At 34.0% G+C, this 27,644-nt stretch overlaps 1 protein-coding gene across 1 annotated transcript in view; it reads left to right on the top strand.

The window, feature by feature from the left end:
- Positions 1-1,633: 1,633 nt before the first annotated feature.
- Positions 1,634-27,644, top strand: part of LOC145327155 (uncharacterized) — a 68,062-nt gene continuing 42,051 nt past the window's right edge. The window contains exons 1-6 of the mRNA XM_080170722.1: positions 1,634-1,955; positions 2,506-3,548; positions 4,075-4,753; positions 5,077-5,269; positions 5,674-5,861; positions 6,095-6,230. Coding sequence (XP_080026848.1) covers positions 1,738-1,955; positions 2,506-3,548; positions 4,075-4,753; positions 5,077-5,269; positions 5,674-5,861; positions 6,095-6,230 — 2,457 coding nt within the window. The 5' untranslated portion in view covers positions 1,634-1,737. The remainder of the gene's footprint in view (positions 1,956-2,505; positions 3,549-4,074; positions 4,754-5,076; positions 5,270-5,673; positions 5,862-6,094; positions 6,231-27,644) is intronic.

Genomic DNA, 27,644 nt, shown 5'->3' with positions numbered 1-27,644 from the left:
AAGATATCTTTATATTTCAAGAAAAATTGATGAAAATACTAAAAAACAGCAAATTTGGGTGTTACCTTTTATATGCACAGATACCATAAAATCAACAGAAAAAATACTTATTTTTACTTTTCTGTCATTTTAAAAGTTTGATTCTGTTAAATTGGCTATTCTTGAAGGGATTTATGCATTGAAATATACTGAAACATAATATTGGGCAGAAATTAATGTATTTCAAAGAAAGAAAATTTTAAAAATAAGAAATTCGACCTATATAACTTCAGATGACAGCTGCCAACCTCCAGTTGACAGGATTTAGTTTAATACTTGTTAGCAATAATAATTAGCCCAAAAAGTAAAACAAAAATTTTTTTATAGGGTAAAAAAAATGATAATCTAAATCTTAATTTTGGGGATGATGATCTGAAGGACGCTCTTACTGGTGGTGATGATGACCCAGATCGTATCCAAGTACATGAACATTATGACAACTCATCTATTAAACAATGGTCCATTTTTTGTATTTGTAGCAGCCTCCAATTAAAAGTTGTAACAAGAAATATAACCATCTTTTAAAAACTACTATATTTACCTTATGAATTGGAGAATTTAAAAACCATGATTGTATGTTTTGGGATTTCTCTTGATTGGAGAATGCTACAAATACAAAAATCGGACCATAGTTTAATAGATAAGTTGTCATAATGCTCATGTATTTGGATACTATCTGGATCATAATCACCAATAGCAAGAGCGTCTTTAAGATCATTATCCCCAAAATTAAGATTTAGATTATCATTTTTTACCCTATTAAAAAAATTTTTGTTTTACTTTTTGGGCTAATTATTATTGCTAACAAGTATTTAACTACATCCTGTCAACTGGAGGTTGGCAGCTGTCCTCTGAAGTGATAGAGGTCGAATTCTTATTTACCAAAATTTCTTTCTTTGAAATACATTAATTTCTGTCCAATATTATGTTTCAGTATATTTTAATGCATAAATCCCTTCAAGAATAGCCAATTTAACAGAATCAAACTTTAAAAATGACAGAAAAGTAAAAATAAGTATTTTTTCTGTTGATTTTATGGTATCTGTGCATATAAAAGGTAACACCCAAATTTGCCGTTTTTTAGTATTTTCATCAATTTTCCTTGAAATATAAAGATATCTTAAAACTGATTGATTGGGCTTGTAAAGGAACCATTTGAGCATCTTCGGTCAAAAAAGGTCTGATTTGTGAGCATTTTTGACCAAGTTTGGGCCAAATTATAATAAAACATAAAAAAAGGTAACACACTTTATAAATAGCTAGTTCAATATTTTAGTCTACCAATGCTTTTGTAAAAACGTAGCGCGGATACTCTGTGGCTCTAAATGCTCGTCTGTCACGTTTCAAATATGATAGATAGATTTCTCGAAATTTAATAAAGTCGCCAAAGTTTTTACGGCAACTAATAAGAAGATGATATTATAAAACTTTGGGGGGCTAATGGAATAAACAATCCAATGTCCACTCCCTCGCATAGCTCATCTCTCTCTCTCTCTTCCTATCCTACTCCATATCTCAAATTTTTAATTATGTTTAACTTATGGACATATAAGTTCTTGTGTAAAATAACAAATACTATTTTTATTTCAGATATTGTAAATATAAAATGTACCTTTCCTTTTAGTAATCTATACAATTCTGGATATATTAAAAACATAAATAAACCATATCCAGCAACCCCAAATATAGATAAAAAATATGAAAGTGTACAGAGTTCTAGTTCTGACCGGCGCGCTATGCGTCATGACCGCGCATGCTGGCCTGCTTGGCGCAGGCAAGGGACAAGGTAGCTGTGCTGCCCCGCCCTTCCGCGCATACGAAGTACAGTGGGCATATGGGTGCCCCTCGTTTGCCCCCTGCTGCTCAGAGTATGGGTACTGCAGGCCCCTGGAGGAATGGGAGTATGGAAAATTCAGGTAAAAAATTAAAGTTACCTAGGGAGGCAGGGGACATTGTGCTGTTTATTTCACTAGGAACCAAAGTTTATAGTATCGTTGTCTTATTAATTGGCTTATCAACTTTGGGGACTTTGTTCAATTTGATTGGTTGATTAATTGAGTTAAGTGTCCAAACGTTTTAGCCGCTCATTGTAATCTACAGAAGGGGTAATTTTGTGAATAATTATTGAGATGTATCACTTTAGATCCCTAAAAGTTGCCAGCCCAGGGACATTTAAGCTTCTTATTTTGTGGGGGGTTAAAATGAGGGGTTTCTAATTTAATATTTTTTTTTATTTTGAGGGGAGAAAAGAAGGGAGTAAACACCCCTTTACCCTACCCATGGACGTCAATGTAACAGCCTAAAAGTTTTTTTATCTTTCAAAAATTTCAACAAATCAATTCATCAAATATTTTCATATATTAATTTCAAAACTATATAATTAAATCAAAATTATAATATTTGCTGTGCTTATTGCACAAGATATTTCTCCTTGATTAATTTATATTAAAAACTTAATATTTGTAGGGACTGCAATGGAGTAAGCAATGGAACCCCACTGCCTCCAGAAACCATTGAAGCCGAGGCTGCTCAACCACCCTACGAGGGCAAACCCGCTGGCAAAATAGGACCGCCACCAGATGTTATTCGTGCCAGCTATCCAGCGCCCTACCATCCTGACCCTCACCACCCCGACCCCTATCACCCACAACCACACCCTGCTGCCCATCATGCTGCTCTACATCACCCTGATCCCCATCATGCTGCTCTGAAGCATCATCCCGAAGCCCATCACGCCGCCCTGCACCATCAGGCCCCACATCACGCAGCCCTGCACCATCCCGCACCTCACCATGGTGCCCCTCACCACCCTGCTGCCCTTGTCAATCATCACGCGGCTGCCTCTGTTGATCATCTTGCCAAGAGCTATCTGCCACCGGTCAATGATGGTCATCATCCAGACCCATATCAAACAGCGCATCCATTGAAGGTTGCAGAACCTTATCATGCACCCCCTCCCCCACCTCCGGCCCCCTACTCACCCCCACCTCCACCAACTCCAGCCCCTTATATTCCTCCTCCTACACCAGCACCCTACGCCCCTCCCCCAACTCCAAAGCCTTACCATCCTACCCCAGCTCCTTATCATCCCACCCCAGCACCTTATCAACCAACCCCAGCCCCATATCAGCCAACCCCAGCTCCCTTCCTCTCCTCCCCCACACCACCACCCTACTCCCCACCAAATACCCCAGCTCCATACAAGCCCTATGTATCACCTCTCAAAGACTACCAATACCCCACAGTGAAGTATGATCATCCAACCCCATTACCCCTAGTCCATCACTCTCCAACTCCTCATCATGTCCTCCATCACTCTTCTACCCCCCATCATGTAGTAGCAGCACCGCATCATGGCTTGGTCCACCATGCAGGTCCGCAGTACCCAGCAGCCTCGCATCATGTTGTACATCACCAACCTGAACTGCATCACGCCGCCCCAGCTCAGCCCGTATTTGCCGCGGTCCACCATCATGGCTCACCATTTACTGCTTTCGGTCCTACTCAAGGTAGTTTTTATTTCACTACAAATTTTCCAAAATAAAGCAACTTTAGAGTAGTGTAGATGCTTCAAAATTAGGGTATGTATGATCGTTTGGTTCATGCATTACAGTGGAAGCATTGTCTGTGAAAAGTGAACGTTTGACAATATCTGTGAAAAATTAGCTGGTATTTGTAAGTTGCTTTATTCTATACAAGCATCTACGCTCCTTGAGTCATCTAGGGTGAGGGGGGGGGGGGAGTGTGGAGGCGTGAATTTAAATCCAATTTCTATTTTAGAAATTAAACGAAAAAGTAAAAGTCGAAATCCACATTTTAATTTTAAAAAGAAAATTTAAGGGATGGGTGTTAATTTTTAAAAAATAGTTATGAACCTTTCCAGGACCTATGAGGAGCTACTCTGTGAAGCAGTGAGATCCTTCGGTAAAGACAAACATACAGATAGACAGACATAGATCCTGTTACTTTTTTATTGTAATTTGATATTATTATAATGGCAAAAGTTGAAATTAAATATTATACCAATATATTAAGGTCCATCAACCCCAGCCGGTCCAGAACTAGAACAGCTGCGTGTAGCTCCAGCTGGCCCAGCTGCTGCTATCCCAGCCCCGCCCCCACAACACAGAGAAGTGAATCACCCCGCCCCTACTCCCTCCCCCTTCCGCCAGCACAGTACAACCAGCCGACCCATGCCATCACATTTTGTGACAACCCTGGCGCCGCTAGCCAGCACAGCTCTGCTAGACACGATGGTTGCAGATGACTCAAATGTGATGGAGATGACGTCTGGTGAACAACGCGCCCCCAAGGCTCTCGACACTGATGTTTCCTTCGTTAGATTTAATGATATTGATGAAGAATCATTTGCTGCTGTATCCTCCACAACTGCCAGACCTATTCAAGCTTTTACACCCATACCTGTAACAAGCACAGAATCGTTTAGATCAGTTGTAGCCTCAACCACTCCAACCTCTGTAGTGTTTCCCACCTCAACACTATCAGCACTGCCATCACCCAGCCCACGACCATCATTCCCTTCAAGCACATTTTCACCTGTAACAGCAGGAAGGCCGTCACCATTCACAGCCTCAACTACTACGCCCCGACCATTTGTGAATCAAAATGTATTTAGTACAGTGTCACCCTCATCAAGTCCACTGGTGGTAGCCACAGGCTCACCAAGACCAACTCTTCCGCCTTTCACCATCAGGAATGTGTAGCCTAAACTACATTTAATATAATTTTTTTAGAATAATATAATAGCTATTTATCGCATAGTATTATATAAAACTTTCCGGGAATATTTAAAGGAAAAATTAAAGGATTAACTGGCATTGATTTTATCATTTTTATTTTAATATTCGTTTAAATTGTCTATAATTCAATGCTATACATGATTTTTCAGTATGACTGAGAACTGGTTTTAATCCAGCTAATATTAATAAATTTTAAAGTAAAATAATATTATTGGTAGAAAAGTTAGGACACTGTTTTTTTTTAATTTTAAAAGTAAATTAATGCACACGAATTTAGTCCATCAATTGCACCTGTGGCTGTAACCCCTGCCAGAACACCAGTCCCAGCAGTCACCAGGATACCAGTAACACCCGCCAGACAACCTGTGGCCGCCGCTACCAGGATCCCTATTAATGGCCCTGCCCTTCAGGCCCTGGAGGCAGCTGCGCCCGGCAACCCGCAACAGTTCCGTCCTGTGCTCATTGAACAGGTAGGCAGTTGTTGATCTTGAAAACTTAACCAACACTTAAATTCATTTATAGTCAATTATTTTTCAGATATCTGAAATTGTAAATCAAAGAATAATCTTTTAATGTCATTTTGTAGCATTTTTCTCATATTTTATGATAGAAATTTGTAAGATTTTTTGGCTGTAGCTTAAAGTCTCTTTTAGGCTATGTTTTACCCATATTATTGACTAGGACTGGGGCTAAATATTTAGTTCTTTATTCTTTTACAAATTATTTGATCTAATATACAGTCATATTAAACTAAAATTAAATTCGACATAAAGTTTTATTTTTGAATAATATAAGATCTATTAAATTTTTTAAATGTAATTAAAAAGGTCATCTAGAAAAATTATTACAAAAGTTTAAACTTTCCAATATCCAGGTAAGAAGTGGAAATCAGCCGTCAGCTCCTGCCCAAGCTGCCCAACAGCCAGCTGTCATCCAACCAGCCTTCGAGCAACTGCGACTCGCACCAGCCCAACCAGTTCAGGCGGCAAGTGGCCCAGCACGGCTGGTAGTAGGACCGGCTGTTGCTAGCCCGGCCAGTCTCGGCATCCCGGTGATTGTAGGGAAGCAGCTTATAGTGCATAATACAAAATGACGTCATAAAATACAATTGACTAATGATAGGCCAGTAAACATTTTATCACTGATATAAATGTATAAACTGGCCTATTATTGGCCAATATAAATGTATACTGGCCTACCATTAGTCAATATAAATGTATACTACCTATCATTGGTCATTTTTATTAAATGACGTCATTTTTTCATTAGACACCATAAGCTACTTTGATTGTAGGTCATACAGGCGGCGGTCAGAAGGTAGATGGCATTTGTAATTACCAGAACCGCGGCGGCAGCTATGCCTGTCTGTCGTTTGGCAGCCCGCACAAACCAATCTTTTCTTACCATCATATTCTTGGAGATCCTAGCAAGGTAGGTGACACATAAATAAAATAATTTTCCAGTATGGCTTCGAAACCAATTAATATCCGCTGGATTAGAACCGGTTTTTAAAAAGAATAATACCGCAGTATAAAAGAGATGCATATTTTTGGTAGGTATAGTAAAAGTAACTTAATACTAATACTATTTTGTTAGAATTTAATTTCAAATTTAATTTCATATATTCTAAATCTGTCAATAAACAAGAAATTTTTAACATAGTGACGATATGATGGACGTACGAATATGTCCTAGTTATTCAATAGCTACGCTACTAATTTGTTATCAGAGAAGGTTAATCAGTGAAATGTTGATGAAACAAGGATAGCAACATCCATAATTATCGAAGTATTACAGAAATTAAAAATCAGACAACTGTTCTTACAGAAAAAAATACTTTGTAGATTAGAAATAGCTTTAGAAAAAGTATTTAAATCAGAAAACAAGGATGACAACATCCATTAAAGCAAAGCTCTAAAATTAGAAGGAAGAACAAACGAACAATAACTCTAAATAGAGTGTATGAACTTAATATACAGAATATGAATTTGTAAGTCTAAAGTGGTAAATAAAGTAAAGTATACTACCATCGATAGATAAGAACTTTTCACCCATACTCTTTCATTCACATAAACAGGAGGATATTCTAAAAAAAGAGTAGCTTCGCTACTATACAAATTGTTATAATAACATATTTTGGTATTGGCTGCGATTTCACGAGCAGTGAATGTAAAATTGACAAGGGTGACAATTGAATGGTAATGGATGTATAATACGTGGATATATTGACAGGGGGAAAATATGTCCTCAATTTAGGTTGTTAATATGGACATCATTTATTGGTCAGTAGGGCAAAGTGGGTGGATGGGGGATATCGTTATTTTAGACAGCTACGAGTTTCACTATATTAGAGTACATGAAAATCTAGTGCAACATCCAAGTACTAATATAGCGATTGTGTCAATTGAATGGTATAGTACTAAATTAAAAGCCATTTAAAAGCTATGTCTGCTCGAGTTGTATTAGTTTTCAAATGTATGAGATTTTGGTACTTCAAAATTTGGAAATTAGAAAGCAATAACGTTCAAGGAGTGAGAGCACATTGGGCTGTTTCTTACACTAATCCCTAAAGTTTATGATAACGTTTTCTAATTCGTTGGTTTAATATTATTAAGGACTTTTCTTGAGTTTTGAATGGTTGTTTCATTTAGTTGAGTTTTCAACCGTTTCAACCACTAATTGTAATCTACGAAGGGGTACATTTGTTTATCATCATTAAGGATGTATATCAATTTTAATCGGACATTGTCTTATAACTTTAGATCCCTGATAGTAGTACAAAACGAAAATCTTTTTTAGTACCAATATCTTGTGTATCTTGTATTTGTAATGACGAATATAAAAAATAAACAAGGCCTAGAATTATAAATTATATAGCTAGAGGGGGCATTCTAGCTATTATTGTATTATATACACAGTTAAACTTATATTTGTTTTATTCTTTTAAATTAAGAAATTATTTTGTTAAAAAATAATTTTTTGGTGCATTTTGAATTTTGGTCTCCAATGTTTTATGATAACGTTTCTTATTCGTAGGCCTAATAACTTTGGGAACTTTGATCGAATTTTGATTAGTTGATATATTAAGTTGAGTGTCCAAACGTTTCAACCAATTATTGTAATCTACCAGGTCTTGATTTACAAATGTAATAGCTAGAAAGGTATTCTAGCTAAAATGTATTATATACACAGTTAAACTTATATCTGGTTTATACTTTTAAATTAAGAAATTATTTTGTTGTAAAAAATATTTTTGTGCATCTTGAAAATAAAAACTGAAGGAATTTTGCAAGGAAACCCATGGGGAGAGAAGTTTAATTCCCCCTTCAGTAGATTAAAATAAATGGTTGAATCGTTTAAACACTCAACTTAATGAAACAACCGAACAAATGCAAAAAAAGTCCCCAAAGTTGTTAAACAACCGAATAAGAAAAGGTTATTATAAATCTTTGGGAACTTGTGTATTAACCAGCCCTATGTCCCCTCCCTCCCTGCAAAAGTAAAAAACGACGTTTTGATTGTAGCGATGAAGTCACTTTGAAAGATTTTAAATGTCTTTAATATGGCACTTAATAAACACAGATTTTTAAGAAACTTGTATATAACTTACAATTAATTAAATACACTTAAAAAAAAAATCAAAAAACAATAATAAAAACGAAGCCCATAGATCTAATGGCGCAGCCCACTAGTAATATTTTATTTTATTCCAAATTTCTTAGTTTGATTGAGTCAAAATTATTTAATATTAGATATTGCCCCGCTACTAGTGGACAAAATTAACTTTTTACAACATTAAAAAAAACATGATTTTATAAATTAAATTTTAATTAAAATTTTATTTTTATTCCATTTATGTTATAACAGTTATTTTGAAAAATTAAGATTAATTTTTTGAAAAACTTGTTTGATATTATGTTAAAGCCAGCCTTGGGTGATATGGTGGCCCGTGGCGAAAATATCTTTCAACAAATACAAATTGCAATCTATAAGTATTTTGTTTCGTAGCATTTAGGGTATTTTGAATCAAACAAAAATTTGGTAGATTTAAAAAAATGATTCTTGTGGATTTTTCAATCGAGGAATGTTAACACTCGACTCTATCGTAATATGTAGCGCACCACGTCATAACTAAAGACGTTAACAATTATACTTACTGCTGCTAAGTCAGATGTGCGCCATTAAGATAAGAGTTGGGGTAATGCATTAGCCAAAAAAACAGGCGCAACTCATTGCCATGCACAATTCATTGAATTCGAAAAGACTAAAAGGAACTATTAAAAAATTAATTTATTAAACTATTTTTTAAATAATTTTAAAAATGTTTATATTCTTAATACCTATATCCTGTATGTATTGTAAACAATATACATATAACTGACACAGAATTACATTTATATATATTTTGCAGTTATATTTCGGTAAGTATACTAGAATGCATTAAAGAAAATTGGGAGTGGTGTAAACATCTTAATTTTGTAAATAAAAAATTATTAGTTTGTTTGCTAACACCCAGAGAGAACAATGGGCTGTTTTTTACACTAGTCCTCAAACTTTCATATTAACGTTTTCTTGTTCGTTCGCAAAGTTTAATGTTCAAACGTTTTAACCACTAATTTGAATCTACAGAAGTGATAATTTTATGTATCATCATTGGGAATCTACATCAATTTATCAGCCATTTTCTTATCCCTTTAGATCCTCCAATTACGCTAACCTTTGTCTAATCAAGATGTCCCTAAAAACTCAGGCGTCTTAAAAAAAGAAATATAAATTGGTATACATCCCAAATTATATTAAATAAAAATATCCCTTTATATAGATCGAAATTTACGATGGAAAAGTTTTTAAGCCAATGAATAAGATAAGGTGGTTATAATAAATTGGGTACCAGTGTAATTTACAGTCAAATGTCCCCTCCCTTCCTGCTAAAAACCCCTAAAAGCACTGTATTTGAGAACGATACAATGCCTAGAGATCTAAAGGGATAAGACAATAGCCGATAAATTTATGTACATCCCAAATGATGATACATAAAATTACCCCTTCTGTAAATGAAAATTAGTGGTCAAAACGTTTAAACACTCAACAATAAATAAATCGATCAAATGTCCCTAAATTTGTTAAGCCAACGAATTAGAAAACGTTATTATAAAACTTTGGGGACTAGTTTATTAAATAGCCCAATGTTCCCAATACATTATAAGGTATTCGTTGACCTAACTATATTTATTTGTATTATTGTTTAAATAATTAATTATATTATGTCCAAAGATTGCACACAGAGAATTAGAAACATTAATTTCAAATATTTTAAGCTTTTTTCTTGTTATGTTGTTGACCATGTTAATGGATTTATTATTACTTGGATATATACTTGGATATATTAGCATGTACTCTAATAAAGTGAAACTTGTAGCTAGCTAAAATAATGATACCTACTTTACTCTCCTATTGAATGAACGAACTGACCAATAAGTGAGTTCCATTGCATTCAAAATTGATGACATTTTCCCCCTGTCATAATATCCCCGTATATTATACATCCATTATATTTGCCAAGTTTTCCTTAAAGCGTATCTTGACCTTTTTATAAGCGAAGCTACCCTATAATTCACTTTGTTTGCCATATGTCAGTCAGTCGAGACACTATAATATTGCAGGAATACAAAGGGATAACAATGGGCAAAAAATTTATGTTAAACCCCAATGAGGATACTCAAAATTACCCCTTCTGTAGATTACAATTAGCGGTTAAAACGTTTGCGGACAATCAACCTAATGAACAAACGAAAACAAAATTTAATAAAAGCCGCCAAAGTTGTTAGTACAACGAATAAAAAATGGTTATTATAAAACTTTGGGGACTAATGTAAAAAAATTGCCCAATGTTCTCATTCTCCCTGCCAATTTTAAGGGGGGAAAAAGATAAAAGAACTTTGCACAATTATATGATTAGTGTTTCATATACTCTGACTTAGCAGAATTTACGTATTAAATAACATTGTACCTTGTTATAACAGGAATCAGTAATCCCAAATCATTTGAAAAGACTTTCCGGTAACGATTATAGAGTTGCTACCTTACCTAACTGTTATAGGAATCATCACGGAAAGTTAAAAATCGATAGAACAATTCTAACATGTCCTATTTAACTAAAAGAGCTAATTACGGAGGACGTACGGACGGACGAACGGAATGACCATAATTTGAGAAAAGCTGCGCTTTTAAGCATACAAATTAGACACCCGAATATTGAGGAAAAAAGATAAAAGAACTTTGCACTATAATACAATTATTGGTTCCTATACTTCAACTCAGGTTTTAGTAGAATTCACGTTTGTATTAAAATTAAAACCTTTTGATATGTATCATTTCAAATTATGCTTTAAAGGACACTCTTAACGTTATAATTTTGTTATTAGATAGATAAAATGAAATAAATCTTGTCCGTTTATTGTCCGTGACAATGGTCCAAATGTAAGTAAAATAATAAAAACTTTTCTCGTATTCATTCGAATCCGGTGGATAGGAACCGGTTCTCATCCATACGAAAAAACTATACCCAGCTTTCTACGAATATAAAAATGTACAATCATAAGATTATAACCAGTTTTCTCGGGGCTAAAAAAACTGGTTTTAATCTTATAATTGTACATTTTATATCCGCGGAAAGACGTTTATAATTCGATGCGAGAAATAACTATGTTTGCTGCTTTTTCTATTGGTCTGTTAATAGTCTGTTAAAATTTTCTCTATTTTAAAACAACAAACCAAAGGAATAAGACAATAGCCGATAGATTTATGTACATCCCCAATAATGATACACAAAATTACCTTTCTGTAGATTACAATTATTGGTTGAAAAGGGGTGTTTGTGGGAATCTTAGTTTTAGCCAGCTACATGTTTCACTTTATTAGAGTACATGATAATCTGGTGTGAGATCCAAATAATAATAAATCCATTAGAACATAAAAAATTTAGGTGCACTTTTTATGTCATTAATATAAGTCAATCATTATTAGAAACGTGGCTACTCTGTAAATAAAGTTTGTCGATAAATAATTATAATCATTTATTTATTAAAGGACTTTCAAAATATAAAACAAAAAATTTGATAAGTTTTCCAACAAATACTTCTTTTAATCATAGAGGGAAGGAGAGCTGTTTAATACAATAGTCCCCAATAAAGTTCTCTAATAAAGTTTTTTTTCTTCTTTGGTTTAAAAACTTTTGGGACTGGTGTATTAAACGGCTCTCTTTCCCTCCCAGATTAAAAGATATATTTGTTGGAAAACTTATCAAATTTTTAGTTTTATATTTTGAGATAAATTATAATAATTTATCAATTAATTAATATTCCTTAAGTCCCCAAAGTTGTTAAACCAAAGAAGAAAAAACTTTATTATAAAACTTTGGAGACTTTAAGAAACTTTGATTAGTTGATTCATTAAGTTAACTGTTCAAACGTTTCAACCACTAATTTTATTCTACAGAAGGGGTATTTTTGTGTATTATCATTGGGGATGTACATCAATTAGTCGGCCATTGTTTTATCCCTTTAGATCCCTGATATGAAGTAGCTTTGCTAGTAAAGTACTTTGATAAAAATTAAAAAAATTGCGAAAATGAAAATCTTTACATTAGCACGATATAAACCAATTTTATACCAAAAACCAAAATATTTTGCAAATTTTTTCCACAGGCTTATTCAATCTTATCCACAAATACTTTTTGCCAAGTTGATTTTATTAGGAGCATAGCTACTCTTTGGACAGTGTTTGTTCGTGTCTCCTTGCATTAACTGCTTATTACATATGATAAATGTTTAAGTATAGATGTATAACCCAGAAAACTACCTGGTTCAAGTGGTGGGGACCTTTTTCGACTGCTAACAAATTGCTTTCTGCTCTTTAGTAGCGACATGGCTGTATTAATAATTCCGACGCTATTGCTCTATATTTGAAGACCCCATTAAAACGCGTCACAAGGTACCACCCACCCCCTGGCTAGAGTTACATATTGCCCTTGCCCCCTCTATTCTTTACTTTACTTTAAAAATATCAACTGAAAAAATATTTTATATTAGGGAAAAAATCTGTATATTTTAAAGATTTCAATTGGTGTGCTATTGTCTAAATTTAGAATCTTATTAATGCTGCGCCACTAATGTACACTATTAGTCCTGTTTACTTGTCAGTAGGCCATGAAGAAGGAAATAAAGTAGCATAGATTGATATTTATAGATCACTTTATTGCATCAAACAAAAAAAATAAAATTAAAAAAAGGATAGAACTGCCCCGATTGTTACATTTTAATTTTAGATGATTCTCAATTTTTTTCAAAATAGGAAGTGGGGTGGTTCCAATGCTCGATAGAAACTTGAAAAGAAAGTACCCTTAATTTTTTACCTTTCCTTTCTGGGACATATCCCACCCCAACCTGCGTCCGTCGTCATAAACACAACATATTTGATAATAAACAATCAGAATTGCAAAATATTGATTGCTATCACCATCACATACACAAAATGGATATAGAATATACGTGGATATATTGACAGGGGAAAATTTGTCGTCAATTTAGGTTGCTAATATGGACATCGTTTATTGGTCAGTTGGTTCATCCTGTAAGAGGGGAGAGGAAGTGAATGGGGGATACTATTATTTTAGCCAGCTGCGAGCTTCGTTTTATTAGAGTAGATGAAAATCTGGTGCAACATCCAAGTAATAATATATCCATTACTACAAAGTGACATATATGGCAAATTAAATTGCATTTTTTAAGTCACGCGACTTGCAGTGCAACTAACCAGGTATCTAAAGGGATAAGACAATGGACAATAAATCAATGTACAGTATATCCCCAAAAATGATACACAAAATCAACCCTTCTGTAGATTACAATATGTGGTTGAAACGTTTGGACACTCAACTTAATCAACCAACCAATAAAAATTTAAATAAAGTTCCAAAAGTTGTCAAGCCAATGAATAAGAAAGCATTATTATAAAACTTTGGGGACTAGTGTAATAAAAAGCGCAATTTTGTCAGTACAAGCAATTCATCAACAAGCTAAAACAAGGACGACAATAGGCAAGAAGGCGAAGCTTAAATATCAACAAATCTGCAGAAAGTGATATCTGATATCAGGTATCAGGGATATTGGGCTGTTATTTAACAAATAAAAAACGTTTTATAATTCGTTGTCTTGAGAACTTTGGGTAATTTTGATTGGTTGATTCATTAAGTTGAATGTCCAAACGTTTCAACCACTAATTGTAATCTACAGAAGGGGATATTTTGTGCATCATCTTTAGAGATGTATATAATTTTTCGACCATTGTCATAGATCATTGTATAGCTACATTTTGTAGAAACTTAGTATTGAATAAAAGTCTGAAAATTAATCGTTATTGTCCCAGGAATCTCAATTTCAAAAAAAAAGTTTTTTTGCATAATTTGCATATCTGAAGTGGTGCTCTGATTGCAAAAAAAAAGGCATCGGTTGAAAGAAACAATCATTGCTAAAAAGAGCCTCGCAACTACTAAACCATATCATCCTTATTTTTTTCCAACATTTTTTATTAATTATGTGTTTTTTCTTTTCCAAAATCTACAACTAAAATCTTTAATACTTTAATAAATTAGGGCGTAAACGGGTTTTTTAATATAATTTTATTCATAATGAGTAAAACTGTTGCATTGGAAGTGTTATTTATTATTTTTGCGCGTGTTTAGTTGACCTATAACAATATTAACAGGGATGACAACATCCATCTAGAAAGCCAAAGGTCAAAGTTTCTTATTTTCAAACTAGTTTTAATAGCACAGCAATGAAAAGCCATCATTATTTTAAAGAGGAAAAGAACAATAAACCGTATTACAGATTGAATTTAGAAAAATTTAAATTTTGTCTTTAGATCTCTTTTAGATCTCTTTTAACCACCAGTTTTTTGTGTGAAGGATAGAGGGCTATAACTAAGATTATACATAATAATAATATTATGTCTTCTGTAGATTACAATTAGTGGTTGAAATGTTTGGACATTCAACTTAATGAACCAACCAATCAAAATTCAAGAAATGTCCCCAAAGTTGTCAAGCAAACAAATAAGAAAATGTCATTATAAAACATTGGAGACTAGCGTGAGAAACAGCCCAATGTTTCCTCTCTCTCTGCATATAATAGTGCAACTTAGAAAGTCAGACTCAATATATTTATTAGCTTATAGTAGCACAATTATTTCAAACCGACATTAATTTGAAGGGTAAATAAATGTAATACAGAATTGAGAAAATTATAAAAATTTTGTTTCAACTAAATTGGAGGTATAGACTTGCCTAGCTGTAGAAGAAGGGCAAAGTGAACAAATAAAGTTTAATGTTAATCAGACGATTTTATCATAAACGTGGCACGAACAGAACTTGATAATGAAAAGCTTTGCTGATAATAATGTACAGTGTGTTTTTTTTATGAGAACTTTTTTGAAAGCAATTTTACCCCACTTATAGTTATCAAAATTTAATGATTAACGGCTTATTTTCTTCGTTTTTTATAACCATTTATAGAACATCAAAAAAATATTTCAGTTTTTATTTAAAAAGTACAGTAAAATCAAAAATTCAAAACTTGGGTGTCACATCTAAAAATGGTTTTAGCGCATTTTTCTTAAGCTCAAATCTTCTACCCTTTGCAAGAAAAAAATTGGAATTTTAGTAGTCGACTTTGCGGGGCCAGTACTCCCTTCTTGGTTGAGATATGGCCTTCAAACTTTGATATGTTCTAGTACATGTCCCAAAAAGTATCTGTATCAATTTTTAACTCTGTATATCAACGTTGACAGGGCAGGAGGTACTTCTTGAAGTACTGGGGGATATTGACGTCCCTCCCCTTACCAGTCACCCTTCCTTCCAGGGATATGAAAGGTTTGCGTAGGACTAACTATCCTACCTGTAAAAAAATCTGTTCAAGAAAACACCCACAGAACCTCAAACACTTATGGCTTTCACACAGCCAGAGGTGTACATGAAACAAGAACTGTTGGAACTGATGCTCAGTTTACTGAGAATATGAAAGATGATGGTCAAATCCGAAAGGAAGCTATCAACTTGATGACAGGACCAATAAGTTCTAAGCAAAGCTGTAAGATAGGAACCTGGAATGTTAGAACAATGTATGAGTCAACTAAAACAGCCCAAGTAGTTAAAGAAATGACAAGTTACAATATTGGAATACTTGGAATTGCGGAATGTAGATGGACAGGACAAGGACAAACTACAACCAAAGATGGCCACCTAATACTTTATTCTGGTCATGAAAGCCAACATATGTATGGTGTTGCTATAATTATTCAAAAACGACATGTCAATTCACTAATAGACTGGAAACCTATATCAGACAGAATAATTAAGGCTAGATTCCAATCAAGGCACTGCAAGTTGACCATTATCCAATGCTATGCCCCAACAAATGACAAAGATAGAGAAGTAAAACAAGAGTTTTATGATCAACTGCAATCAATCAGAAACTCAGTACCCAAACATGACATGTGCCTAGTTCTTGGAGATATGAATGCTAAAGTAGGAACTGACAGGACTGGAGTGGAGAATGCAATGGGACACTTTGGCATAGGTACAAGAAATGAAAATGGAGAACTTTTACTTGAATTCTGTTTAAATAATGATATGGTTGTAGGAGGTACATTATTCCAACACAAAAACATTCACAAATATACCTGGACAACACCTGATGGACAAACAAGAAACATGATTGACCACATTATGATCAATAGAAAATGGGTCAAATCAATGCAAGACTGTAGGAGCTATAGAGGAGCCGACATATTTAGTGACCATGAACTAGTTGTCAGTAAGATTAAATTAAAGCTGAAGCGTACTGGCCATGATAAAAAGAGTGAGATTGGTAGACAATATGATTCTTCAAGATTAAAGGACCCTGTGATAAAGAATGAATTTGTTTTAAAACTCAGAAATAGATTTCAAGTCTTAGAGGACCTAAATGACGAGACTGAGATCACATGGACTTCAATTAAAGAAAACTTTCAATCTACTGCTAAGGAAACCCTAGGACACAAGAAACCAGAGAAAAAGGACTGGATCTCTGAAGAAACATGGATCAAAATAGAAGAGAGAAAGAAGCTCAAAAACAAAATCCATAATGCTCAACACTTGGCTGACATGAGCAATTTAAAAGCTGAATATACTGCTAAAGACAAAGAAGTCAAAAAGTGCACAAGGAAAGACAAGAGAGATTTCATTGACAATCTGGCTGAAAAGGCCCAGAGAGCAGCTGACTTTGGTAACATGAAAACAGTATACAACATAACCAAGCAATTAAGTGGCAAATATAGCAAAAAGAGTGGTGAAACTATCAAGGCTAAAGATGGTAAATTACTCACTACAGAAAAAGAAATTGCTGAAAGGTGGAAATCACATTTTGAAGAAGTGTTGAACAGACCTGAACCAGAAATTACTGCTGAACCAGAACCAGGACATGAAATAGACATAGATATAAGACCACCAACTATTCAAGAAGTTAAAGCTGCTATACATAGCCTAAAGAATGACAAAGCACCAGGACCTGACTTGATAACTGCCGAAATGCTTAAGGCAGACATAGATCTTTCTGCTAGGACTCTAACTGATCTTTTTGATAAAATTTGGAGGCAAGAAAAGATACCAACGGACTGGTCTAAAGGTATAATCATAAAACTACCTAAGAAGGGAGATTTGAACAATTGTGATAATTGGAGAGGAATTATGCTGCTTTCTATCCCAAGCAAGGTCCTATGTAAAGTTATTTTAAACAGAATTGATGAGAAAATTGACAATAAACTGAGAGAAGAACAAGCTGGATTCCGTGCTGGAAGGGGCTGTGTTGACCAAATTTTCACCCTTAGGACAGTTATTGAACAATGTGTTGAATTTAACAAGCCACTTCACATGAATTTTGTTGATTTCTCTAAGGCCTTTGACTCCATACACAGACAAACACTCTGGAAAATACTAAGAAGTTATGGTATACCAGAAAAGATGATAATTATGATAACTAAATTTTATGACAACTTCCAAGCCTGTGTTTCAGTTGGAAACAATAAGACATCTGATTTCTTTAAAATAAGCACTTGAGTTAGACAGGGATGCATTTTATCACCTATTCTATTTATATTGGTCATTGACTGGGTGATGAAGAAAACCACAGAGGACAAAAAACGTGGTCTCCAGCTGGGCATACTAGGACACCTAGAAGATCTGGACTTTGCTGATGACCTGGCACTGATTTCAGAAACAAATAAACATCTACAAGCTAAGACAGATAGACTAGTCAAATATGCAGGACAAGTCGGGCTCTTTGTTAATGTCAAGAAGACTGAAATTATGAATATACCTACAAACCCTGATCAAACTATAACAATAAATGGTGAACAATTGAAACAAAGCAACAAATTCACCTATCTGGGGAGTGTTATCAGCAGTGAAAATGGCTCAAAAGCTGATATTAAAACCAGGATTGATAAGGCTAGGGTTGCTTTCAACAGTCTACATAACGTTTGGAATTCAAAGAAACTTGCTCTGAAAACAAAAATCAGACTTTACAACAGTAATGTGAAATCAGTTCTTCTCTATGGAGCGGAATGCTGGAGAACTGTGAAAACTGAAACAAATCAACTTAATGCATTTCACAATAGCTGCCTAAGAAGAATTTGCAAAATATTCTGGCCAAACAAAATATCAAACCTTGAGCTGTATGCTAAGACCAAGTGCAATAGTATTGAAGCAGAAGTGAAATATAAAAGACTAAGGTGGCTAGGACATGTGCTCAGAATGGAACAAAATAGGTTTCCAAAAAAGTGCTTAAAATGGAACCCCACCACTGGTAAACGTAATCGGGGACAACCAAAAATGACCTGGAGGCGGAGCACTGAAAAGGACCTCTTTAATTTGGAATTAACATGGGGAGAAGCTGAGAAACTTGCCAAAGACAGCAGGAATTCATGGAGGAACAAGGTGTCCGTATTCTCTGGCCTTCACAGTCAAAAAGAGAGATGCGTCTGATGATGATATCAACGTTGAAGCTTTTTGCAGACATTCTTGCAAAGGGTAGAAGATTCGAGCATGAGAAAAATACACTAAAACCATTTTTAGATGTTGACACGTAAGTTTTGAATTTTTGAATTTTCTGCACTTTTTTAATAACTGAAATATTTTTTTGATGTTCTATAAATGGTTATAAAAAAACGAAGAAAATAAGCCATTAATCATTAAATTCTGATAACTATAAGTGGGGTAAAATTGCTTTAAAAAAATGTTCTCATAAAAAAAAACACTGTATATCCGTATTTGCAAAACACTTTAAAAACTGGTAAATCATCACGGAAAAAGGAATTTATAATGTTTATAGCATAAATTTAATATCTTCCATTAGACAAAAATTTGTGTAGCAAAGTTACTCTATGATTCGATTTGTCTGTACGTACGTCAATCAGTCAGTCAATCCGTAACGCTATTGGGGAAATGTGATGTTCTCGACTGCTATTTAAAATAGATACCTGAAATTTACAGCGAAGATTCCTAGAACGTCTTGGCATCTAGTCAATACAGTGTTTGTCCGTCTGTTTGTCGTTTTATGCTTCAAAAGAAATAACAACGTTTTCTTGTTTGTTTTCTTAGCACTTACAAGGACTTTAGATTAGTTTGTTCATTAAGTTGAGTGTCTAAATGTTTCAATCGCTTGTTTTAATCTACAGAAGAGGTAATTTTGTGTGTTAATTTATTAGCCACTGAATTTTCCCTTTAGATTCCCGATTAATTAGTCCTTTAGCTTTTCCTTTATTTTTTTATATTTTTCCATATTCCTATATCCCAGATAGCTACATATAATGCGCCCACCTAAATCATAAAAATCACTTTTCTCATTAACTACCTCGGCCATTGGGATCGGAGACATGTATACCCAAAAAAATAAACAGATCAATGAAGCATTCTTTAAAAAGTCTGTCTTTCATACATTTTAAAACATTTTCTTGCATGGGCCATAGAAGTTTATCTTCCTATTATATAAAGTAGTTTTTTTGTCTGTAGCTTAAGATTTCGATAACTACTGAACCAATTAACTTCTCCATTTTAAGGGGGTTTCACATAATGATGGTTTTAGGCTATTTTTATAGGTTGGATGGTTTATGGTTCTTTTTCACCGCTTTCCCTACGAATACAATGCCCCTAGATGCTAGGGGCTCAGCAGCTAGTATATTACATAGTTGTATTAAAACTTTGTTTTAACGTTTATTATATATTTTTATAAAAACCTTTCCTCATCCTATATTGAGCCTGATGCTACGTGTGTGCCAATTTTTTGCATACAGCGTCGCCACTGGCGAAATTTAGACCAGGCCAGCGCAAAACTTGGGATATTTAGTGGTGAAAAATTATTGCAAATATCAATCAATATATCATGCAATGTTTGTTATCAGCGAGGCTGTTCTATATAAGAAGGGTGTGGCCGTCTGTACTTCTCTCTCTTTACTTCCTTATAACAATGGATTTATTAATATTGTTCTTACACAAAATTATCATGTACTCTAATAAAGTGATACTTATGGCCCCTCCCTCCACCCCCTTTACCCCATTCCCTTTCCTCCTACTAGATGAACGAACTAACCAATAAATCATGTCCATATTAGCAACATAAATTGACGACACAATTTCCCTTGTCATAACATTCACGTATATTCTGTACCCATTCACCTTAAAACCCATAGAGGCAAAGGCTAATTGTAATGGATGTAGAATATACGTGGATATTATGACAGGAAAAATTTTTGTGTCAATTTAGGTTGCTATTTCCCATGCCATTTATTGGTCAGTTCGTTCATCCAGTAGGAGGGTAGGGGATTAGGTGAAAGGGGTGGAAGGGCGAATCGTTATTATAGCCCGTTGCGTGGTTCACTATTTTAAAGTACATGAAAATTTGGTGTAAAATCCAATTAATAATATATCCATTAGGCAAAATTTTATACAAATACGAAAAATAAAATAAAAACTTTAGTAATGATTAAAAGCTTCGTTTTATGGATGATATCATTATTGTTTGATTTAAATGTATACTACTTTACATACAACATTTAAAAGGTGAGGGTCATTTTTTGCAAATTGCAAACTCTAAAAAAGCTGAACAAATTGCATTTTTGAAGCCTGTGTGTATATAGAAAGCCAAAAGTTGTATGCATTTTGCATATGAAAGCAAATCAGTAAATAAAATGGATATATTATTACTTGGATGTTAAACCAGATTTTTTTGTACTCTAATAAAGTGAAACTAGCAGCAGGCTAAAATAACGATACTCCCCTTTACCCCGTCCCCTCCCAGTCTACTAAACGAACTGGCCATTAAATGAGTTAGCTATGAACCTGGGCTAACAAAACTGGAATTAATTTAATGATTTTCATTTTAAAATTGATGCTATACAAGATTTTTTAATATGTTTGAGAACCGGTTCTAATCCATCGAATATTAATCGATTTTGAAGCCATACTGGAAATATATTTCTTTGAACATACCAACAATATATTGATTTTTACTTCAGATGCTCTCTCCATGTCTTTGATATGATAAATATTATTATTATTTAGAACACATGCCCCCAAGTTTTTAATCGCCAGACTATAATTCACAATGGTTTATTTAGGTATAAAATTTAGGGTATTACACTAGCCAATAATGTTTATTATAACGTTTTTTATTTGTTTGAAGAACAATTTTGGGATGAATTTTGATTGGTTGTCTAATTAAGTTAAGTGTTTAAACTTTTGAACAACTAATTTTGATCTACAAAAGGGGTAATATTGTCTTATCCCTTTAGATCCCTGCTGATTCACAATGGTTTATTTGGGTATAAAAATAGATTAGTTGGTTTCCTCAAAGTGATTAGTTGGCCACAGAAACCCGCTCCTTTATGAATAACTTTACAAAGTGTCTCAAAAAATCAGCCACGTGACGTCATAAAAATGTGGGATGAGAGGAGAAGTGGGAAGGAAAACCCCTAAAAACTAGATGGATAATCTCTCTTTTTTATGACGTCACATGGCTTATTTTAGAAATACTTTGCAAAGTCACTTTTATCATTATAAGGAGGGGATAGTTTCTTGTTTTTTGTGTGTGTTGTGATTTAGGCCAGGTAAGGTTAGTTTATATTGGGTACTGCATAGCCCCGAATGATTATAGGTACTGCGGTTATGGGGCACGTAGGATAAGTGCAATGATCAGGCATAATTCAAAGAGTAATTCATGAGAGCACTTAGAGGGAAAGCACCTAAAAATCTATAATACAAAGTAGAACGATGTCTGTCTGTTTGTCTGTCTGTCTGTTTGTTTGTAGCAAAGGATCTCGCTAACCGCTGAACCGATCGGGTTCTCCTTTACAGGGTAGCTTCTCATAAGTCCCGGGAAGGTTTATAACTTTTTGGGGGGAGGGTACCACCAACCTCCCAAGAGAATAGGCCACTGTGGTTGTAGGCTAAGTAGGATTAGGGTCCCCTGACCAGGTAAATTCAAATGTGAGAGTGGATGGATTCTGTGCTCGCTAGGCACTAAGAGAGAAAGCACCTAAAAATCTTTATAAATTAGTACATATACAAATCTAAAATTAAAAACCTTTTTACTTTAAACAAAACCTGCAGCTGCACCTCTAGCATCTAGGGCCTCTTCAAGAGTTGGGGAAGGACTAGAAATCAATCCTAACTTAAATCCTTATACTAAAGTAACAGGATGTTTGTCTGTGTGTCTGTCTGTGTGTACCGAAGGATCTCGCTAACCGCTGAACCGATCGGGTTCTCCTTAACAGGGTAGCTTCTCATAAGTCCCGGGAAGGTTTATAACTATTTTGGGGGAGGGTACCACCACCCTCCCAAGAGAAATGACAAAAAATCAAAAAAAAATAATTTAGGGTAGACTTCAACGTCAAATAAGGTGGTATCGTACATAAAAAAATTAACTTTAACAAACATCAACATTTAAAGTGCCACTAGAGGCCTCTAGGGGCGTAGCCGCTAGTCTATAAATAAAGTAGCATAAAACCATCCTATGTGAAGATTAATTAAAATAGAAAACCTAATTGGTTCAGTAGTTATTGGGATCTTAAGCTTCAGACAAAAAACGTTTACTACTGTTCACAATAGGGTAAAAATATTGTTCATGATTTTTGTTTGACATATTTGTCATTGATCTTCGCATTCGTGATTGTTGTCATCCTTGTTAATCCAATACTCAAATTGCTTTTGTTAACAGATTTGTTATTAATTTGGTTGTTATTTAAAATAGTTCCTAGGGCCACTTGACGGTACAACCCCCGCCCTTTCCTCAAAAGTATTTTTGTTGAGAAATGAGAATAATATTTTTAAAAGCGAAGCTTTTCTATAATTAGGGTCGGTCCGTACGTCCGTCCGTCCGAGATAGATAGCTTTTATTCGTTAATTTAGGCATGTTAGAATTGTCCTATCGATTTCAAACTTTGCATGATGAGTCCTGTAGTAGTTAGGTACGATTTAGAAAGTGTAGCAACTCTATAATCATTACCAGAATGTCCGTACGTCCATTTTAAACATGTTGATTTTTCTACTTTTTTAAAAGCAAATTTTTATGTGAACTAATTATCCGTTTGATCTGATTTTTGGTATATTGATTCCTGTGACAACAAAGAACAATATTATAAGCGAAGCAACTCTATAATCAAGTCCTAAAAATGTAAGTATGTCCATAAACATTATCCTGTATCAAGCAGTTTTTCAAAAAATTTACATACAATTTTGCGTCGACTCTTATACTTTTATATTCTGATTATTCAGTTCAGACACTATACAGGTGTTGATGTCCGTTTGTCCTACCGTTTCAGTGCTTCGCTTTTATGGATGTTGTCATCCTTGTTTGTTTGAAACCACCAAGGGAGGGATGGGGCATTGGGCTGTTTATTACACAAGTCCCCAAAGTTTATTAAACGTTTTCTTATTTGTTGCCTTAAAAACTTTGGTGACTTTAATAATTAATTGAATTTTGATTGGTTGGTTCTTTGAGTTGAGTTTTAAAATGTTTCAACCACTAATTGTAATCTATACAAAGGGTAATTTTATGTACAATTACAATTTTTTAAAAAGAAATTAGTACTTTAATTTATTTTCAAGTGCTTTCCCTTAAAGTCCCTATCGAGCTCCGTAGCTTTAAACAATATAACCAAACCTAATCTGGTTTTAAAATAATAAACAAACAAAAAAAGAACTACCGCCTACCCCTTTATTTTTGATTTTTTTTATAAATAATTTGGTTTTTCAGGGTTATCCAAGACATGTTTAAGGAAATTGCGAAATTTCTTTTGTAAAAGAGAAAAAAATTTACATCACAGGACCTATGTGAAGGTTGCCTAAAAATAAAATATCAAACCCAGTAGGTGCAGTAGTAATTGAGATCTTAAGCTTTATACAATTTTTTTTGGCTCAGTTAATAATTCGTTTATGCTGACATTTGTGATTAATGTATCATGTGAACCTAGAGATTATATTTGAAAAGCTGATTGATTCCTAATTCTAGAACTGTTATACACCAGGGAGGAAGGATACATAGGGCTGTGTATTACACTAGTCCCCAAAGTTTTATGATTATGTTTTCTTATTCGTTGGCTTGACAACCTTGGGGACTTTAAAGTTTTGATTGGTTGGTTCATTAAAATAAGAACAAACGTTTCAACCACTGATTATAATCTACAGAAGGGGTAAATTTGTGTATCATCATTAGGCATGTACATTAATTTATCGGCGATTGTCATATCCCTTTAAATCCCTGTTTATAGATAGATGAAGTAGTTAACTTTAAATAAAAGTTCAAAATTGCTCTGGGGAAGGATTTCATCATTTTAAATTATCATTTAGAAAAATATTTATTTGATCAACTGTACATATGTTTTTTTAATCGATTGATATCATTTTTAATAGCGCAGCTATTCTTTAACTATAGAAATAATTTGTTGTTTACACCTTACCTTTACCAGGTATATAAAGGGATTAGACAATGACCGATAAATTAACCTTATAAATTTATGTACATTCCCAATGATGATACACAGAATTACCCCTTCTGTAGATTAAAATAAGTGATTGAAATAATTGGACACTCAACTTAAAGAACCAGCTAATCATAATTTTATAAAAAAGGTTCCAAAGTCAATATAAAAATGTTGTATATCTTTGGGTACTGGTGTGATCACCCCCCCCCCCCCTCTCACCCCTATCTCTTGTAAATATATCCCAAAAAATATTTAAAAGATATTTGAGGGGTAAAATCCAAGGAGGAAGGGGACATTGGGCTGTTTAGCACACTGCACTGGTCCACAAAGTTTACTATATTTATGTTTATTACGCTTTACTAATATTTTACACAAATGTCAACCCCTTATAATAAAGTAACAGGATGATTGTCTGTATGTCTGTCTGTTTGTACCGAATGATCTCGCCAACCGCTGAACCGATCGGGTTCTCCTTAACAGGGTAGCTTCTCATAAGTCCCGGAAAGGTTTATAACTATTTTGGGGGAGGGTACCACCAACCTTCCAAGAGAAATCACCCCTGGAAAAAAATTCACCCCCTGCAAAAAAAATTTTCATTCTATTTTCTAAATTTTATAGGGCAACCCCCCATTTTTTTAATTTTTCTTTAAAAATCTAAAATAATAAATTGGGTTATCAAATTCGACCCACCCCTCCTCAGTAGCCGCTAGTATTTATTAAAGCACTAGGCGCTTTCACACAAAAAGGGGATATCGTTATTTTAGCGAGCTGCGATTATTATTTTATCTGAGTACATGAAAATCTGGTGCAACATCCACGTAATAATATCAATTTTAACGCTACAACGACAAGTTAATCATTATTATCCAGTATTTTTAATAGATACACATAAAAAAGTGCAATTTATTTTTATTTAATTTTAATTCTTATTGCATCTAAATCTTCTTGCTGTACTTTAATGTTTAATACAGGGATGAAGGGAAATGACAATGAGAAATAAATTAGGCTTCCCTCATTTTTTAGGCTTTAAATAAAGAAATCAATTTTTCCCTTCTTTACAAACTAAATAGCTCGACTGGAAATTGTTTTCTCGTATTCATTCGAATCCTGTGGATAGGAACCGCTTCTCATCCATACGAAAAAACTATGTCTAGCATCGTATTATATCCAGCTTTCTACGAATATAAAAATGTACAATCGGCACCTTGTGGCTAAAAAAAACTAGTTTTAATCTCATAATTGTACATTCTATATCCGCGGAAAGCCGTTTATAATACGATGCGAGAAATAACTATTCCAGTATTGCTTGGAAACCAAATATCATCGCGGTTTTCAGTCATACTGAAAAATCAAGTATAGCCTCGTATTACAGAAAATTTTTCACGAATAATAAGATAACAATCATGAAATTGATACCAGGACATCTGGCTCTTTTTTTATACTTGATCCCAAAGGTTTACAATCACTTTTTCTTATTCAACTTTGGGGACTTATATTGAATTTTGATTAGTAGGTTTATAAAGTTGAGCGACCCAACTTTTCAACCACAAATTATAACCTATAGTAGGGGTAATTTTGTGTATCATCATTGGGAATCTACATCCATTCATTGGCCATTGTCTTATCCCTTTATATCTCTGGTGTTTAATAGCTCTATGATGTGTAGACATTTACCATTTCATTGCAATTAAATTTATACTTATAATATAATAATTGGTGGGCCGACATTTTAGCTAAATTATTAACAGCTAGGCAATAAGCCACAGAATATAAATGTATAAGTTTTAACAAAATTGTACGAAAATTTTGCGGAAAACTGTGAAATTTTTAGGACTCAATTATAAAGATGCTCCTCTTATTGTACTTTGTTCTCCTGGAAATCAGTATTCTAAAAATAAGACATAAAATTGAAAAGACGCACGGACGTTATGGTAACAATTGTAGAGTTGTCACGCTTTTAAATCCTACCTAACCGTTTTATAGGAATCATCATGCAAAGTTTGAAATCGATAGGAAAATTCTAACATGTAAAAATTAATGAGAAGAAATAATCGTTATGTACGGATGGACATACAGACGGAGCGACCCTAATTAGAAAAGCTTCTCATTCAACAATTAACTGGCAACTCTTGCAATTAAAAATCAGGTTTATTTGCTGAAATATGACCACACCCTACTCTATAATATTATTGTTTTACAGTTGACTAACCAGAGGCATTTAAACTATTTATATCCACTAAATTACAAGCCAAGTTTTTTTTCATTGATATTATTAGTACAGGGATAATGGATGTAGAATATATACGTGGATATTATGACAGGTGAAAATATGTCGTCAATTTAGGTTGCTAATATGAACTTCGTTTATTGGTCCATTATGAGAAGAGGGGGTTAGGTAAAGGGTGTAGATGATGGATATTGCTATTTTAGCCAGCTTCGAGCATCACTTTAATAGATTGTATAATTACAAATGAAATAACTCTCAAAAACTACTAAAGGGTGTGCAAAAAAATGCGGACATTTTAAAATTAAAATTTAACACGTAGCTCCTAAACTATGCGTAGCACAGGAATCGTTTTTATATTTCCTAAAAATAGACTTCTAACGGTATGCGTAGTATTTTTCTACTATTAACACAAGCCGCGCAATTTCAATTTTAAAAATGTCCGCATTTTTTTGCACACCCTTTACCTCTTCCTTATTTTAAATATATGAAGAGGCTTCGTGCACGACTAGGCAATTTGAGGGAAACCACCGTATTATTTTATTTTC

The sequence above is a fragment of the Acartia tonsa genome, chromosome 8, assembly GCF_053477335.1.
Source record: "Acartia tonsa isolate MP-2025a chromosome 8, ASM5347733v1, whole genome shotgun sequence".
Taxonomy (NCBI): domain Eukaryota; kingdom Metazoa; phylum Arthropoda; class Copepoda; order Calanoida; family Acartiidae; genus Acartia; species Acartia tonsa.
Note: the sequence above shows the minus strand (reverse complement) of the source record. Positions and strands in the feature narration are given on the sequence as shown.